The 18,219-nt window shown below is 44.4% G+C and overlaps 1 protein-coding gene across 3 annotated transcripts in view; it reads left to right on the top strand.

Annotated features, from left to right (window-relative positions):
* LOC134800710 (mediator of RNA polymerase II transcription subunit 25-like) overlaps window positions 1-18,219 on the top strand; it is a 41,162-nt gene that overhangs the window by 9,730 nt on the left and 13,213 nt on the right. For 2 of the 3 annotated variants that reach the window (XM_063773220.1, XM_063773222.1), the window contains exons 9-14: window positions 6,438-6,581; window positions 7,216-7,312; window positions 8,408-8,574; window positions 9,467-9,661; window positions 12,977-13,054; window positions 16,440-16,565. In XM_063773220.1, the coding sequence (XP_063629290.1) occupies window positions 6,438-6,581; window positions 7,216-7,312; window positions 8,408-8,574; window positions 9,467-9,661; window positions 12,977-13,054; window positions 16,440-16,565 (807 nt within the window). The remainder of the gene's footprint in view (window positions 1-6,437; window positions 6,582-7,215; window positions 7,313-8,407; window positions 8,575-9,466; window positions 9,662-12,976; window positions 13,055-16,439; window positions 16,566-18,219) is intronic. The other variant, XM_063773221.1, reaches the window with a different exon arrangement.

Below are 18,219 nucleotides of genomic sequence, written 5' to 3'. Positions count from 1 at the left end.
TTGTTACAGGCTTATGAACAAGTATCGTTCTGAAAGCTAACATGGACAATAGAAATAGATGTCTGAGATAGCTCGCTACTTCACTGGGTATTAGAGGTACCTGGCAGTCGATCTTATTTTTGATGCACCATGAAGACCATTTCTACATTGTGGGCGTACAGTCGGCCTAGACAAGGGGACGATCTAGGGAGTGCTCCCGTTACTGGTTTTCAATACAAACATAGTACCGGAACCGGGAATACCCGGTTCCTCCATATTAGTGAGACAATGACAGTTGCGTCTCGTTCGCTACGTAGCGTTAGCCCTTGGCATGTTGCATGCATGCGCCAGTCACGCCAGTAGGTACATCACAGCGGACGTCACTCCTGATCTCGCCAGCTCGGTGTTGGAGCGTCCTATCTGACAGGAGCTACGCCTCATTCTTAAGGTCGTTGACTCGTAAGAGAGGGCGGTCTGATGCTGTGTTCACTAGGACCGCCAGTAAATTGCAAGCTTACCACAGCTGCGTGAAGGCTCTCCTTATCACGCCGTCACAGTAAACAGACTAGGCTGGGAGGTGGAGACATCCATACCAAGTCGTATCACCGGCAGCTGCCAGACGCGACGTGGTAGCAGTTCAGAGTCTGTTAAGAAATACCGTGACACAGTGCGAAGGCTCTCGAAAGCGGAGGCTGGCCAACAGGCCTATCAGGCGAAGATAGTCTCGGCGGCTTCTGGGCGTAGCTGCCACTCGGGCGCGCAGTGACTTCTTGATAAACCGTCGCCCTCGGGGGTTGTACCGACCTGGTAAGTAGCAAGGAACCAGCGCGACCTGTAGACGATCTGCTGGCATCAGCAGTTTTTGCGACAGCCGTGGTAACGGAGGGGATGTAGTGTCGCCGTCGTTTTATGTATACTGTAGTGGTGCGGTTGTATGTTTACACTTCTGTCGTCAGCGCTGCAGATGTGGCCCGTTAACGGTTACTCTTCACTGAAAGGGCCTTACCTCGTACATTGTCTACCAATATTGGAGATTGTAACGGACTGCTTGCATAAGATGAGGGAGGAAGTGGCGCGAGGCTTTCGGCAGCTTCGTGTTGCTGAGGACTGCGAAGGTGTCACCTTCCTCCATGAACTAAAGTTTGCGAGTTTGAGACGGAACAGGAGGCGTTGAGTCTCATTTCTGCGAGAAACTCGGCAGCAAGGCAGGCCTGTATGTCGCGAAAAGGAAAACTTTCAATCGGGGTGTTGTGCCGCGTGTCCCACGTGATGTCTAGGAGCGTGATAGTCTGATTCGCTTTATCCGAAGAAACACCCTATATCGAGCTAGTGTAGGGGCATGGTCGCATGCTTTTAAGGAAATCGAACTAATGAAATCAAGTCTAAAATCGATTTTGGCGCTTGCGTAACAAAACTGTATCGATAAAGTCGAAGACAGACAGATGTAAACTGTTGGAGTCCTCCTGGCCCCTTTCTCTTAGCACCGGAAACTCAAGCTTGTTCAGGCGCAGCGGGTTTATTTATCCCATTTTGTTTATTATGGGCTTGGCGCACGAGAAAGACTTTGTAAGACGGAACTTAAGCTGGAGAGCGCAGGCAAGCAGAGATAATTATGTGAAGTCTGCAGACCTTTTCGATGCCTTTCACCTCGGTTTTGAGCGGTCGCACAGGGCCTTGTCGCTAGCTGTTCTCCGGTTGGATCACTCCATGGCCTCGAGAAGTCGTAGGAACCTCGAAGCGGCACGGCTCCTCGTCGATCAGCACCTTTATGAAGCCCGGGAACGCGACGTATTTTCCTCTGAGTATCGACATATCTTACCGCTTTCAACTCCGGGCAGTCGAGCCACGCAGGACGAAGCTCCTTACAACCTTTTCTGCCGTCGCCGGAGGATTCCTTAACCGAAAACAAGAGCTTAGCGGTCTGTTCGTGATGTGGCACCATAGCTATAGGCGCCTGAGTACCTCAATGGGACCATGTGGACAGGACAAAACTGATACTGAGGCGCCCATCAGCAGGCAGCATCGGCGGCAGGTAAGTTCGCGGGACCATTGCAAGGGACGACATCGTCGTGGTTGCAGCATCGGTGGACAGCATCGACGTGATTGTCGGTGCCATCATGGCAACCGCCGCCGCTCAGGAGGCGCCGGTGCGTGAAGCTAGAGGCGCCATCGTGGCGGCCGGCTCGGGAGGCACCGGTGCGTGAGGCCTGGCGGCGCTATCATGGCGGCCGCCACTGGTTCGGGAGGCGCTGGTGCGTGAGGCGAGGACCCATCGTGGCGGCCCGCTCTAGAGGCGCTGTCGCGTAAGGCGGGCGGCTCCATCGTGGCGGCCGCCGCCGCCGGCTCGGGAGGCGCCGGTGCGTGAGGCGAGACGCGCCATCGTGGCGGCCAGCTCGGGAGGCACCGGTGCGTGAGGCGGCCGCCGCCTGGCTCGGGAGGCACTGGTGTGAGGCGAGAGGCGCCATCGTGGCGGCCAGCTCGAGGCGCCAGTGCGCAAGGCGGTGGTGCCATCGTGGCGGGCGGCGCCGTTGTGGCGGCCGCCACCGCCGGCTTGGGACGCGTCGGTGCGTGATGCGAGAGGCGCCATTGTGGCGGCCAGCTCGGGAGGCACTGGTGCGTCGGCCACCGTAGCCAGGCTCAGGTGCGTGAGGCGAGAGGCGCCGTCGTGGCGGCCAGCTCGATAGGCGCCGGGCCGATGGCTGGTTCGTAGTTGCACTCATCATCACGGCGACACTGCTGCCCTCGGTGGCGCCATCGTGGTGGCCACCACCGGCGCGTAGGTGCGGCACCACGGAGCGACGTCATGACGGACGGCAGCCAACGCGGCGATCGTCGCTATACTCGTAGCGTTTCCACTGCTTCCACGTAACTTACCTTCCTTCCACTCGAGCAGTCGGGACGCAGAAGCGGTCCGCCTTCACCTTGGCGCCAGGACGGGATAGACAGGTCCGCTATCCACCCGCGCCGCGACCGCAGCAACAGGAGCGGGCGTGTGCCTCTCGGAGTCCCGCGGACTGGAAGCGCCCGCAGCCACAGGAGCGGGCGAGTGACGTCTCTCGGAGTTCCGCGGACTGGAAGCGCCCGCAGCCACAGGAGCGGGCGAGTGACGTCTCTCGGAATCCCGCGGACTGGAAGCGCCCGCAGCCACAGGAGCGGGCGAGTGACGTCTCTCGGAGTCCCGCGGACTGGAAGCGCCCGCAGCCACAGGAGCGGGCGAGTGACGTCTCTCGGAGTCCCGCGGACTGGAAGCGCCCGCAGCCACAGGAGCGGGCGAGTGACGTCACTCGGAGTCCCGCGGACTGGAAGCGTCCGCACCGCGACTGCAGCAACAGGAGCGGGCGCGGACTGGAAGCCTCCGCACCGCGACTGCAGCAACAGGAGCGGGCGCGGACTGGAAGCGTCCGCACCGCGACTGCAGCAACAGGAGCGGGCGCGGACTGGAAGCGTCCGCACCGCGACTGCAGTAACTGGAGCTGGCGCGGACTGGAAGCGTCCGCACCGCGACTGCAGCAACAGGAGCGGGTGCGGACTGGAAGCGTCCGCACCGCGACTGCTCTCGCGGACTGGAAGCGTCCGCACCGCGACTGCTCTCGCGGACTGGAAGCGTCCGCACCGCGACTGCAGCAACAGCAGCGGGCGTGGACTGGAAGCGTCCGCACCGCGACTGCAGCAACAGGAGCGGGCGCGGACTGAGGAGCGGGTGCGGACTCTCGCGGACTGGAAGCGTCCGCACCGCGACTGCTCTCGCGGACTGGAAGCGTCCGCAACAGGAGTGGGCGTCCCGCGGACCTCGCACCGCGACACCTCGGGCTCCGGCCCGCAGCGTCGCGGCGTCTCGGAGTCACCTTGGACGACAGCAGAAGAAAGTCGACGGCGCCGGCGCGCGGGGGCCGACCTCCCCTGAGCCCCTGTCGCGTCGCAACTAACGACACGAGGTACTCCCAGGTTAATACGACCTGCCTGAGAACCGTCCTTTAGTGTCGAAGTAACTTCTGAACGCCAATAAAACTAGAATATCATTAAACTGGCTCACCGGATGGTTCGAGACAATCCAAACCTCCTTATCGGCGAAGCGCGGCACCCGACAGCGGCGCGCGCAGGCTGTCCGCCGCCCGGGCGCCGCCCCCGCCGCCGCCGGCACGATGACCGCACGTTCCCTCTCCGATGCGGAGCGACTTGCGTTACCACTTGTTAACGAAAACCACTGACGCACTTCCTACTTCGATCTCGAAAATGCGAGTTAACGGTAACGATTTTAGCAGCATGGAATGAAATTAATTTAGCAAGAAAAAAGTGGGTAGAATCGAAAAGCACCGTTCGATGACTTCGATCGCGAGACCGCCAAAAGACTAATAGTAGCGATCTCTGCTATATCTCACTATTTAATCGACCGAGTTTTGGATCGGAAATGTTAAAGCACCATGCTGCAAAAATATACGCAAAAAATATTTGCGGACCATCGGTCAGACGGTCGACGAAACAATGACATGGCCGCGGCGAGCAGCGTGAAGCGAGCAATGGTTGGCAGGAAGGAAGCGGAACTACGTCACGGCGAGGGGCGGAGCGACTACATAGACGCTAGCGGCACCTATCGGTCAACGATCGTGTTGCTCTCTCAATGAAGATATCCGACGTGGAACGGAACACATAATATCTTAATACAGTGAGCAATTGTCAATTTTTGCCCTGATTGGATCAAAAAGATTCAATTTTTTAACCTCAAATCGGTCGAGTGTCACCCAAAAGTACCAGGCGATCATAATACGCAAAGAGTAAGCAGCACTAGGTGATTTGTAAGTATATAAAAAAAAATGGTTGTCTGTAAAGTCGTTTCACGGACGATAATTTCGCGTGATAACGTCATAAGAAAACATTGATGAAAAATTGCATACTTTGGCCGTAACGTTACCATGGAGATCTGTCCACAACGTTACCATGGAGATATGTCCACAACGTAACACTTTTTCGTGCATGCTACCGGTGTTCATCGATTTATAAGTCGTTATCACGTCAAAAATAGTACATTATTGTCGAGGCTCGGAAGCAGCTACTTGCAGGCTGAGGATTCGTTTTAAACGGACGACCTTGGGAGTCCGTTTAATTGAATCCGAAGCCAGCAAGTAGCCTTCCAGCCGAGTCATATATAGTGCTTTTCTCAAAAATGGTGCAAGAAATATAAATATCATAGAAATATTTTACAAAAGCAACGTTCTTACGTATATATTTTCACGGAAAAAAGTAGAAACAATTGAAAAAATTAGCTTTGCCGCCTTTTTATTTTTTTAATAAAAAAATAGAAGTGTATTTTTCTGCCGAAAATACGCCAACCTATTTGAGACAGCTAAATAGTCGCGGTACTAATCATCTGTTTGGCTGTTTAATGGGCCTGTGCCTTCATTTGATATGGCCATTTCAACTTTTAAAAAGTTTGGAACTCGACAAATAATGGAATTTGTATGCAACATTGCAGTCCCAAAATCGAGACTGCAATGTTTTTAACTTTTTAATTTTTGACTGACCATAAACTACGCGCTTCGCGACCTATTTTTTAAACGGCAAAGTCGACTTTGCCGTCCATTTTTGAGAAAAATAATTTTACATTCTATGTCTTAATATAGTGAGCTATTTGTAAATTTTTGACCTCATTGGATCAAAAAGTTTAAAATTTTTAACCTCAAGTCAGTCGAGCGTTACCCCAAAAGTACCAGGCGATCATAATACGCTAAGAGTAAGCAGCACCACCTAGAGGTTGAAACAGCTGAATAACATTGGAGGGCAGTATCTCAAGGATAGCAAGTCTGTGCTGTACCATGAAGCAATTACTAAAGTCATGGTCAACGTAACGTATTTGTAAGTATATTAAAAACATTCATATTTTTATTTATTACCCTTATTATTTAAGCAAAAGAGTCCATTTCTGACGACAACCCCCCGCACTGTCTCAGGACGGGCATAAATTACCTCGAATATAAATCATGGTTTGTTGTATTCTCCTGTTGTGCAATTTACTTTTCACCACACCAACTGGTAAAGGCTCTCTTGATTGTTCAAAAACCGATAGCAAAGTTGCATTTTATTCACATGTGAGGCAAAGTAATCAAATGAAAATTTTGAGTTATTTTCTTATGTTTGCTGGTTGAATTGACTTTTAAATGATGACTTTTAATGATAAATATTTAATAATAATAACATTCATTTGGATTTGATTTGGTTTGTTTTTGTTTGATATCTTACAGTAATATTTTCTTCATGTTGGTGTGGTGAAAATTTTTGTGTTTCACTCGGGGGCAAATTTTGTTTAACCCTCGTGCTTTGAAACCCTCGCAACGCTCAAGATTCCATTTTTGGCCTCTTTCGCCTGCTCGAACATCCGAGCGGTTAATCAACAACTTTGCCCCCTTGTAAAACAAATAACTATTTTTTTCTAAAAAATACTTATTCAGATGTTATTTTCGCAGGCCGGCTGTGTCCACTTCTCGCCGATGTCCTCGCCGCCGCAATGCGACATCAAAGTTCTGATCCTACTGTACACGCCCGACAAGAAAGCGTACCTCGGCTTCATACCTAACAACCAGGCTACGTTCGTCGATCGACTGCGAAAGGTAAGAATACGGCATCAAAGTGCTGATCCTACTGTACACGCCCGACAAGAAAGCGTACCTCGGCTTCATACCCAACAACCAGGCTACGTTCGTCGATCGACTTCGAAAGGTAAGAATACGGCATCAAAGTGCTGATCCTACTGTACACGCCCGACAAGAAAGCGTACCTCGGCTTCATACCCAACAACCAGGCTACGTTCGTCGATCGACTGCGAAAGGTAAGAAAGTGTCCCTCAGTCGTGAACGCCTGACAAGATAGCTTACCTCGGCCAGTGGGGCGACACTCCTACTTTCGGGCATTCTCGGCTCCGTTCGGCTCAGCATTGCTCGGAGCAATTATTAGGGTTGGCACAACTTGACGTTCCTTTGCGTGCACGACGACAGATTAGATAATGACTTGAATTTGACCACCCTTAATAGCCGAAAGGGATAGTCCCTGAGTTTCTGGCAAACTTCGGATTTGTAGGAAGTGTCCTATCTGTACGGTGGTCCTATTATTTATTCTGTGCCTCGGCTTAATACTTAATAATATAAATCGGCTCAGAATCGTTCTCGGTGATCTGCGCTGCGCTCCTCCGGTTTGCGCGGGCCTTTATGATTTTAAATGGCATTAAAAATAAATCCGCTATTTCAGGTGATCCAGCAACAGAAGATGACTCAGATCATCAAACAAATGCCACCGGCCAGCTCCGCGCCCATGCCGGGCGCCATGCCCACAGCCACCATGGCGGGTAAGCCAGGCCAGGCGTGGCTCACTCCGTGTCGCTTCAACCTACATGCGGCCCACACCAATTTTGGTGTCTAGCGGTAGTGGTTGCCGCGCACCTCTGCGGAACGAACGCTTGCTCGCGTTTGCGCTTTTATCTCTCGTAATAGACGCGTTTTGTTAGAGAGTGAACCTTCTGTATCTAGTACTATTATTTATTCTGTGGTTTGGCCCCACTGGCGCTGCGAACTATCCTCCTGCCATACAAATGAAAAACCCAAAATGAGCCACTGAAATTTGAACCTATAGTGCAGGGAATAGAGTTGATTTTTATTTGTTTTAAAATTTAACGAAACAAAAGAAATGCAACTCTAGTATTTAAAACTTTCGGGTTTAGAACACATATTATTTCACATTTATAGACGGTTCTATCGCGAATTTATTTTATTACCTTTATTTACCGACGTTTCGACACAGGTTTCACTGCTCGTGGTTGCAGGTAACTGTTAGCCTATAAATATGAGTTAATAAATACAACCCTGTTCCAATTGAATATGGTTTAAATTTCATCGAACTGAAATACTATATGTAGGACCTTGGGCCTTGAGGCTATAGGCGTCGCGTTCAAATGGTAAAACTTTTAAATTTGACGACCGGTCTAGCCTAGTGGTAGTGACCCTGCCTGTGAAGCCGATGGTCCCGGGTTCAAATCCCGGTAAGGGCATTTATTTGTGTGATGAGCACAGATATTTGTTCCTGTGACTTGTTTGTTGATGGGTGTTTTCTAAGTATGTATTTATCTTTATAAGTATTGATAACCGATTATGTGGTTTACTCGAACGCAGCCCTACGGCCGGTATCAATGGTGACACTACGTCTGGCGCGACCCGAACTGTCAGACGAGGATTGCCCGCCATTACTGCGTCGGAGTGTGATTTATTTGAAGCTACGCATGTTTTCCGTGTTTTATGTATTAAATCCTTTATTTAATGATGTATGGTGTTTTCTCTCTTAACAGTATGTATATCATCGCCTAGCACCAATAGTACAAGCATTGCTTAGTTTGGGGCTAGGTTGATCTGTGTATGATGTCCGTCATATTTTTTTTTTATGTGTATAGGTGCAGGCACGATGCAGCCGACGATGTCGTCAGCGGGCATCCCGGCGCCCGGCATGAGCGGCATGGGCGGCATGGGCGGCGGCATGGCGGCCGGCATGAGCGCCATGCCGCCGCTCGGCCCGCAGGCGCCCAGCCCGCAGGGCATCGTGCAGCAGATGCATCCACAGGTTGATTATTTGTTTTCTTCTTGGTTTGGACAACCCTACAGTTCGTTTTATTATTTTTATTATTCCTAATCAGAACACGATGCCGAACATGCCCTTAAACAGATCAGATTTTCGTTATATCCTGTATACAGTGGTAAAGTTAAAATTTGTCTAAAGGACCATGGGCAACTTTGTATGCAGCCTGGACCTAACGCCAACAGAAATGAGAGTAAGGTCATTAGATAGGTATTTATATGTACTTCATTTTGTTCTATGGGCACCAAGCCGAATTCCATTGCAGAACTGAGATATTGGTATTTTAGCCAAAATGTCGTCACCCTTATTACCTAGGCAATAGGGTCCTAGTAAGTAAATTAATTGCTGCAGGGTAGATGTTCGCGCACCGCCGGGCGAGCACACTGAATGATTGCCTATTGCCTATTGCCTAGGTAATAAGGGTGACCACATTTAGACTAAAATACCAATATCTCAGTTCTGCAATGGAATTCCGCTTGGTGCCCATAGCACAGAAGAAATAATAGTACTACCGTACAGAAAGGACACTTCCTACAAACCCGAACTTTGACAGCGATTCAGGGTCGGATCATGCTATCCCTTTCTAATATATGGCACTATCCCTTCCAGCTATTTAGGGTTGTCAAAATTCAAGTGATTATCTTATCTGTGGTCGTGCACGCACAAGGAAGTCAAGTGGTGCCAACCCTAATAATTGCTCGGAGCAATGCTGAGCCGAGCGGAGCCGAGTTTGACCAAAGTCAGGAGTGTCTCCATCTAATGACCTAACTCTCAACTCTGTTGGTTTTGGGGCCATTTTGACGCATAGTCCTTTAATGACATTACCAGGCCTCAGGAGGTTATCCAGATGAATTTTTCAACTTGAAAACAATTTTAGGGTATGATGGGCATGGGCGGCAACATGGGCGGCCAGGTGCCCCCGCAGCAGCAGCAGGCGCCCGGCGGCAAGGGCCCGCGCCCCTCGCAGCTGGACGGGCTGGAGGCCGCCCGACAGCAGAACCTGGAGAAGATTCAACAGCTGCAACAGACTTTAGAGGCCGCGCATCAGCAGGAGGCGCAGTTCAAGAGTCAGGTACTGCTAGAGTTACAGGTCTTACAGCTGAAAGGCCTTGCAGCCCCAGCAGAACCTGGAAAAGGTCCAGCAGACGTTGAAGCCGCCCATCAACAGGAGGCGCAGTTAAAAAGCTAGGTACTGTAAAAACAGGTATAGAAAAACAGCTTACACGTCTAGAGCAACAGCTGGACCTAAACAAAATCCTGTAGAGACAGAGCAGACGTTGGAACATCGGCAACATGGGCGGCCAGGTGCCCCAGCAGCAGCAACAAGCGCCCGGCAGCAAAGGTGTCTCACAGCTGGACGGGCTGGATGCCCCCGCCCGCAGAACCTGGAAAAGATACAACAGCTACAACAGACTTTAGAGGCCGCGCATCAGAAGGAGGCGCAGTTCAAGAGTCAGGTACTGCTAGAGTTACAGGTCTTACAGCTGAAAGGCCTGGCAGCCTCCCCAGCAGAACCTGGAAGAGGTCCAGCAGACGCTTGAAGCCGCGCATCAGAAGGAGGCGCAGTTCAAGAGTCAGGTACTGCTAGAGTTACAGGTCTTACAGCTGAAAGGCCTGGCAGCCTCCCCAGCAGAACCTGGAAAAGGTCCAGCAGACGCTTGAAGCCGCGCATCAGCAGGAGGTGCAGTTCAAGAGTCAGGTACTGCTAGAGTTATAGGTCTTATGGCTGAAATCCGCCCGCCAGAAGAACCTGGAAAAGGTCCAGCAGTTACAGCAGATTGAGCAGACGCTTGAAGCCGAGCTTCAGCAGGAGGCGCATTTCAAGAGTCAGGTACTGCTAGAGTTACGGGTTTAGAGGAACAGCTGGACCTGGAGAACCAGCAGTTGTAACACTTGTAACAGAGGGAGGTACCGGCAAGAGCAGTTCAAGAGCCAGGAGGTACTTTAGGAGTTACATGTGTAGAGGAACTAGGAGTTACATGTGTAGAGGAACAGCTGATTCTGGATAACCAAAAGTTGCAGAGAAGGCAGTTACCAGCAGGAGCAGTGAATGAGTCAGGTACTGCTGGAGTTACAGGTGTAGATTAACTGCTAGACTCAGAACCAGCTGTAGTAATAGCTGCAGCCATCAGCAGTTCTAAAGCCAGGAACTTCTGGACTTACATTACCTACCAGGCTAATGTGTCAGTCATGGTCTAATAAAACATGGTCTTCTATTCCCAGAGTGACACGGGCCTACGTCACAATAACATTGCCACTTTATTTCAACATAACATGTTACATGGGTACATTATACCTATGGTTAATAAGTTAAAATATTTCTTTATAATATTATAATTTTCATTTATATGTATTTTATCTTAAATTTTACAATAACACGTCATTTTTAATTATTCGTTAGCAATATCTTCCGATTCACGAAAGAAATTTCACACGTTCGGGTAATTCTGTTTACATTACTGGCAACACAGGATAGCGCTGTCACATTTGACTATTCGGATCTAGATAACTTCATGCCCTGACCGTCATCCTTGTCGAACGCGTGTTAATTGTTATTTCCTTCTCGCTCAGTGTCAGCAGTCGCAGTGTTTTCCAAACTTTTCACGTCGTAAGCTTGGTAATTAATGTGTAACTGTGAATTAGTTTTTCAAACGTTTGTCTTGTATAGATAAATAAAGTTTAATTTAATACATTAGATTTGTTTTATTTTACTATGTTTCTACATGAATAACTTAAAATTAATGCCGTTAAAATAATTTTCACCGTTGGTTAAAATTCTCCCACATTTTAAAGTTTGAGAACCTGTAAACAGCATGATGACGTAGGCCCGTGTCAGTTAGGTCATACGCGAATCTCGGAATAGAGTACCAGGCGGAGTATATTATTATACCATGGTGTCAGTAGATTTTTGGCAAGCGATGGGCTAGTGATCTAGACTCGCGAGTTCGAGTGACTTATTTCCACTTCATTTATTTCTCAATAACAAAGTTGTCTTCTGCTGTTGATTGTATATTGTACAGTTAATCTACACCAGCTGTGCGGGCTCTGAGGCTGTTGAACTCGCTTCTGTCATGGGCACCAGAATGTGATATGTTTGCAAGTCGATGAATGGTTGTGTGTCAGATGTCTGCGGTACTGTGAGATGATGGACGAAAGTTGATTGTGATCTGGTTTTCTAAATTGTGTAAATACATTATGTATTCTGTAATCTGATTTGTACAGTGATTGGGTCTCGACTGTAATGCTGTATATTATGTTTTCAAATAAAATAAAAATAAAATAAATAAATTGTAGGGTCAAAGAATTTAATTTCAGTATCATTTCGTACCTTGTCACACTAACAATAGTTTGAGGTCCCTATAGTTTTAATTTTTTATCTTTACGTATTTAAATCAAAGTAAACACACAATTTGTACATTTTCGGGTAGTTATAACATTAAATTTACTGTTTAACCGACCAAATACAAAACCGCCTGGATCAGTCACTGAACGACCTGACTTTAACTTACATTATTTGATCATGTGATGTTTTCATCTACCCTCAACTGGCTTAAGGAGCCATTTGAGGGTAGATTTTGTTTACTTTTATTTAAATACCTAACGATACAGAGTACCTATAGCGACTTTCATGTTGATTGTCACTGTCTTATCTATAAAATAAAACTAACACTAAATAAAATTAAAATACATCTAAGAAATTGGGCCCCTTTGGCATGGTGCCGAGGACGCTGGCAGCATTTCCCCGCTGTATTGCGATGCTAATACGTTGTGTGAGAAAGCTGCCAGGTCTTCGGTCACCAGTGAAGTCGATTAGTCTTTTTGATAGCTCTTTAAAAAGTTGTAGAGTATTAAGGGGCCCACTGATTAACAGTCCGCCGGACGGCATCGGCCTGTCAGTTAGAACAAAATGTTGACAGTTCCGACCAACTGACAGGCCGATACCGTCCGGCGGACTGTTAATCAGTGGGCCCCTTGAGAGTGAATTGCAAAAAATGTGTACATAATTAAGCACCTGTAATTAGTCCAAAGTTAATGATTCCATTGTGTTACCACAGTTAAGCCATTTCTATTTAAGTTAGATGCATGAAAGTGTGTATGCTATAGACTATAGACTTATATGTGTACGAATTAAGTACAATAAATACAATACACATTACATAGTTATTTTTCGTAACACAAATGAATCAATTAAGTTAAAACTAATCACAGCTTCTTAACTGCGCTTAATTACGTACATTTTTTTTGCGATTCATTCATTAGGACAAGGTAGTCCACTGTGACAATTGATGTTTGATGTTTGACAAGGTACGAAATGGGTCGGGAACTAAATCATTTGGCTGTATGTTGAATGTTGGTGCCGGTCTTCAGTAAATATTGGTTGATATAGTTGTTCGGTCGACAGATGGACATCATGTCGCACCTGCAAGCGGCTCAGCAGCAGGAACAGCACTACAAGCAGCTTGAGGTAAGCCATTTCTACCTTAGAGCATTTAATAACCGGAGTCGCCTTTAAGAGCTTACCCCTCTGCTGAAAACCTTTCACAATAGGGTATTTGACTACTAGTCAAATCAGTCTCTTTTTTCGATTTTGCTACTATGGAATTTATACGGAACACTGACATGTGACGTCACGATCAAATTACCTAATTTTTATACATATGTGGCTGTTAGTGAATATATCATAGAAAGATTATAATATGTGTGTAGATAAAGCAGTGTATGTAACTGTACATAATAAGGCATTAAAACACTCGTGTGATACTATTATGAAACTCACTGCATTCGTTTCGTAAACCCACACTTGAGGTTTAATACCTTTCATTATGTCCCAAGTAACACACAAGCAGGATAATAGAGTAAAATTATCATCTTATTCAAATTAAGATTGCATAAATTTTGTGTATAAGCGGTGGAAATTACTAAATTCGGAATAAGAAAATATGTGGGCCTAGTGGGGCCTAAATGCTGAATAAATTTTGCATAGTATCGGTTTTGCATATTAAAGCTGAATAATACTTATTTCTTACACAGTTAGTCAGACATTATTCAGCTTAAAGCATTTGTGGTTACTAAAAGCTGCATAATAGCAGCATTAGCAGCAATTAGCTGTATATATTTTGTGTCGTGAGATATTAAGCAGACAATATTAAGAAAAATGTGATAGTGGCTACTAAATGCTGAAAAGAAGCGTTGGTGAAGACTTTCAACTGTATAAAAGCGGTTGCAGTTTCTGTTTTAATGCTAGTTTTTGAATAAAGGTGGACGCTATTACTGGAGGCTGTAATGAAATCCACATATTATTTGTTATTCAGTAGCTGCATAGGTATATGGGTTAGTTATGGCTTTTATAGACATAACGTCTGAATAATAAATACTAAAACAACACTTATACTTAAGTTATAGCGATTTTAGTACACATATACTATCTTTTCTTGCTAAAAGCTGCAAAATGAACGCAATGAGCAGCGCTATTCAAACTACTGCTTAGTATCAACAAATGCGCGGTGGAGAGGGTTCCGTAGCTTTATAAGTTTATACACGGTCAACAGTGCTACTTGAGCCTGTTTGCTTTGAGCTTGAGCGTGTTTTTATTTTATTTTGAACGCATCTTGCGTATTTATTCTTTAATCCAACCATTATTTAAAAAATCGAGGTTTAGTTTTCTTAACAATTCTCTTCGATTGGTTATTTTACACAAGATGCATTGTCGTTTTAATGACGTAAAACAATTGCTAGCTACCATCGTAAACACTGTTAACTGACCATTTGCATACCTTACTGCAACGAGATAAAGTTTACCAATGGCCATTTAAGGTTGTTGCTAGTTTGCAAACATTGTGGCAAATGCTAGTTATTGATATTGTTGCATTCAAAACTTGTAGACTGGACTGGCTATGTGAAAAATAAAATAATCACCCCCATTAAAATATAGCGAAATCGGTTCTCCTGTCGATTTTGAACGGACTGTTTTTAGGTTTCAAGTGGGTCTACTCATACCCATCCCACACTATACTCGTACTCATACCTAAACAATACTGCCCATACCAAACTATACTTGTACTCATACCCGTGATACCCGCTACTAATATACCCGCACCTTCGCACCTATACCATATTCATATTAATACCATACTCGTAACCACACCATACTCATACTATACACATCTTCGTACTCACTTCGTACATCTTTGCGTATACCTTTACCTACTACATATTTGTCGGAACTGATAACGGAAAAAATAACTGTGTAGTCTGCCGTGCCCCCAGATTTATCATATAACTTAAATATTATATCGCGTTTATAATATTAGTAGGAAGTAGGATTGAATATTGCCCGTGTTACATACCTATAATGTTTCTCATCAAACTAGTGAGGATCTATGTGGTTTTTACCATTTGTGTATAGAACCCTAATATGCTTTAAGATTGCGAAAACAATTACTATTATACTGATGTTATTCAAAACTTGTTGTTCTAAAACCATTATTATCTAACATGTAGCTTAGTAACGCGAATAATGTGAATGCCTATTCAGAAATTTAGCACATAATAGCTGTGGCAGCAGCTTATATTCAGCACAGTCGGACGCCATTACGGTTGCTCATATTCTAACCTCTAAAATTAAATAGGAATTTAAAATGAACTGAAAAACCCATTTATATTCATTTATAAAACTAGTTTTATCGTAGCATAACTTGTTAAAGTACATTTTCTATCACTAAAACATCTAAACACCGCAAAAAAATTACAAATTTAAAAGTGGAGTGCTACATTTTCTATATTTACTTTCTAAACAGTGCATTATTTACGCGGCGCTTTAAAATTTTAAATAAAATGTATATATATATTAACAGTAAAGTCGCATGCGCAATGAAATTGATGTTATGTAAACATCAAATCAATATATGGGTAATGTCCTCCTTATTTTGTATTCACTTCAGACACTACACTTTGACACGAGTTCACAAATAGCTGAATATATATTCTGTAACAATGCACTTTTGAACCAAAAGCTGCAAAACGTGTGACTAACTGAGTCATTCTATACAAAGCTGGATAACTTTGGTTTAAAAGCGGTATAGAAGCTTTTGACAGCCTCTATACAAGTGTTATTCAGCGATTCAATGTGTGGGCACACACTTATACAGCTATTACATTACTGTTATTCAGTAATAAGCGGCGTGGGCTAGCCCACTTTGCGCCCAAACCTTCTGTATAACGTCTGTATAAGCGCTTATACAGACGTTATACAGCTACCTTATTCAGCATACAGTACGGAATGCTCTATTATTCAAACAATATTCAGCTACTTTTGTGTTACTTGGGGTAGCAGTCACATAAACTACTATTACACCATTCATGAAATAAAGCACCAGTAGATTAATAGAGAAACGTGGACAGCAGTTATTTATAGACACTATTTCTATTTTAAAACCCGCATATAACAGTTATATTATAACTATAAAGTGTAGGTAATTTGATTGTGACGTCACATGCTAGTGTTTCATATAAATTCCATACAAGCAAAATAGTTTTGACATTTCGAAAAAAGAAACTGATTTGACTATAGTTCGTTTTTTTTAGCATTAGAAAGAACTTGTAAGAAGGTAAGCGATCTTGACATGTCTTTTAATTGAAAAACGCTTTTTAAAAATCAATAACTATTACTTATGAAAGCAGAAGAATATAAAAGATCGTATTAGATTCATAATTGTTACATATTTGGCGTAAGTTATTTTTAAAATGTGTTTTTCAATTAAAAGACACATCAAGATTGTTTACCTTATTTCTAATGCTAAAAAAACGAACTATAGTAGTCAAATACCCTATTAACCGTATAACCATTCCAGGAGCAACGTAAACACCAGCAGCAACTGCAATTGCAGCAGCAGCTGCAGCGAGGAACCGGGGCTGTTCCTCGCATCATGCGGCCCATGATGCCTTCCAACCCTGGGCTCAGGCATTTACTGCAGCAGGTACCTTAAAAAACTATAGGGAGGACCCAGGACCCTATAGTTTAGATGTAATGTGTCATTCTATAGAACTTGCTAACTATGTAAACAAACCGCCATATTGAAATTGTCACTAAATGATGATCTCAGTATGGCGGTTTGTTTACATAATTAGCAAGTTCCATAGAATGACACTTTAGGGGTAGGAACCCAAACCTACCCTCTGGGTTCAAGGCCCAAACCAAACAAAAATCCTGTATAGTGCATTACCAAAAATTCATTAACTGTAAGGGATGTATTTTTCATACTTAGCCGAATTTTCCGAGAGGTGTATATATGAGCAACTTTTACTATGGGCCAATTTCGAAATAGTGAAAGAAATTCGGGCTCTTCCATAGAATAATATAGATATTTGACCAGGAAAAATGTATGAAGAAGACAATTTTATTCGCACAGGTCCCAGATTAAAAGTTTTCGTAAAATATGGCTATGGGTTGAGAAAACACCCTGTATTAGAGATTGAACAGGTGTAAAGTCTAAGAAACGTAATGGCACTCAAGTATCACAGTGGTAGAACTGTCAAAAAAGTCGAAAAGTAAATTTTTATTAGTATTTTGAGCCGTACAGCGCCTACTATATTACTTATCAAATTTGTCTTAGACTTTACATATCGTACATACAATCTGTGAATATTTGGCATTAGCACACATATGTATATACTTGTATATACATATATAATACTAATACGCGTAAATCTTGTTTTTATATTTCATTATATTAGCTCATAAGCAGGATAATATGATCGCTCGATAGATAGGAATAGTCAACATCAAACACATAGTGGTGGCCAAATTGGCTAAATATGTTGTAGCACCCCTTTGTATTGTAGAAATAAAGAAGGGGTCCTATATAGGGTAATTCGCCAGTATCTAGCCACTTTTAGTAACTGGCCACCCCAAACCAAAAATGAATTCTATTCACCTATAAATAGAATTCATTTTAGTATAAAGTGGCCAGTTATTGAAACCTTATACTAAAATGAATTCTGTTTATAGGTGAATAGAATTCATTTTTAGTTTACGGCGGCCCGTTACTAAAAGTAGCCAGTTACTGACTAATTACCCGATTTGGTCAAAAAAACATGTCATTGTGATTATTGTCCGTGATTTTTAACTTCTCTTAGTCAATAATATTAATAGATATACCTAACTTTTCACTTTATACCTAATAACTATTAACTTTGATTTATTACTTTTTCTGCTACAACTATGTACCATCGCCTACACTGTTAACTGACGTAAACCTTATTACTAAACGCATAAGGTCCACCAATGGACAGTTAAGAGATTTACTGTTTGTGTGTAGACGCTCAAGAATTGTTATAACTTTTGAAATGTAATTCTAATCTAAATTAATTAATTAATTTATTCAAGTCAATAAATGTAGCTATCTTAATTTGGCCGTCACTAAATACCTTTTTGTGCTGACTATACGCCTATACCTATACATATATAGTCCCTTATTCATAAACGTTTACTAAAGTTGACAAGCCGATAATAATCGTTTGTCCCTTTCCGACGTATTGGTATGATGGAAAGGGACAAACGATTATTATCGGCTTGTCAACTTTAGTAAACGTTTATGAATAAGGGGGATAATATATGACTACAGTGGCGTA

The sequence above is a fragment of the Cydia splendana genome, chromosome 20 (genome assembly GCF_910591565.1).
Source record: "Cydia splendana chromosome 20, ilCydSple1.2, whole genome shotgun sequence".
In the NCBI taxonomy this organism is placed as follows: Eukaryota; Metazoa; Arthropoda; class Insecta; order Lepidoptera; family Tortricidae; genus Cydia; species Cydia splendana.
Note: the sequence above shows the minus strand (reverse complement) of the source record. Positions and strands in the feature narration are given on the sequence as shown.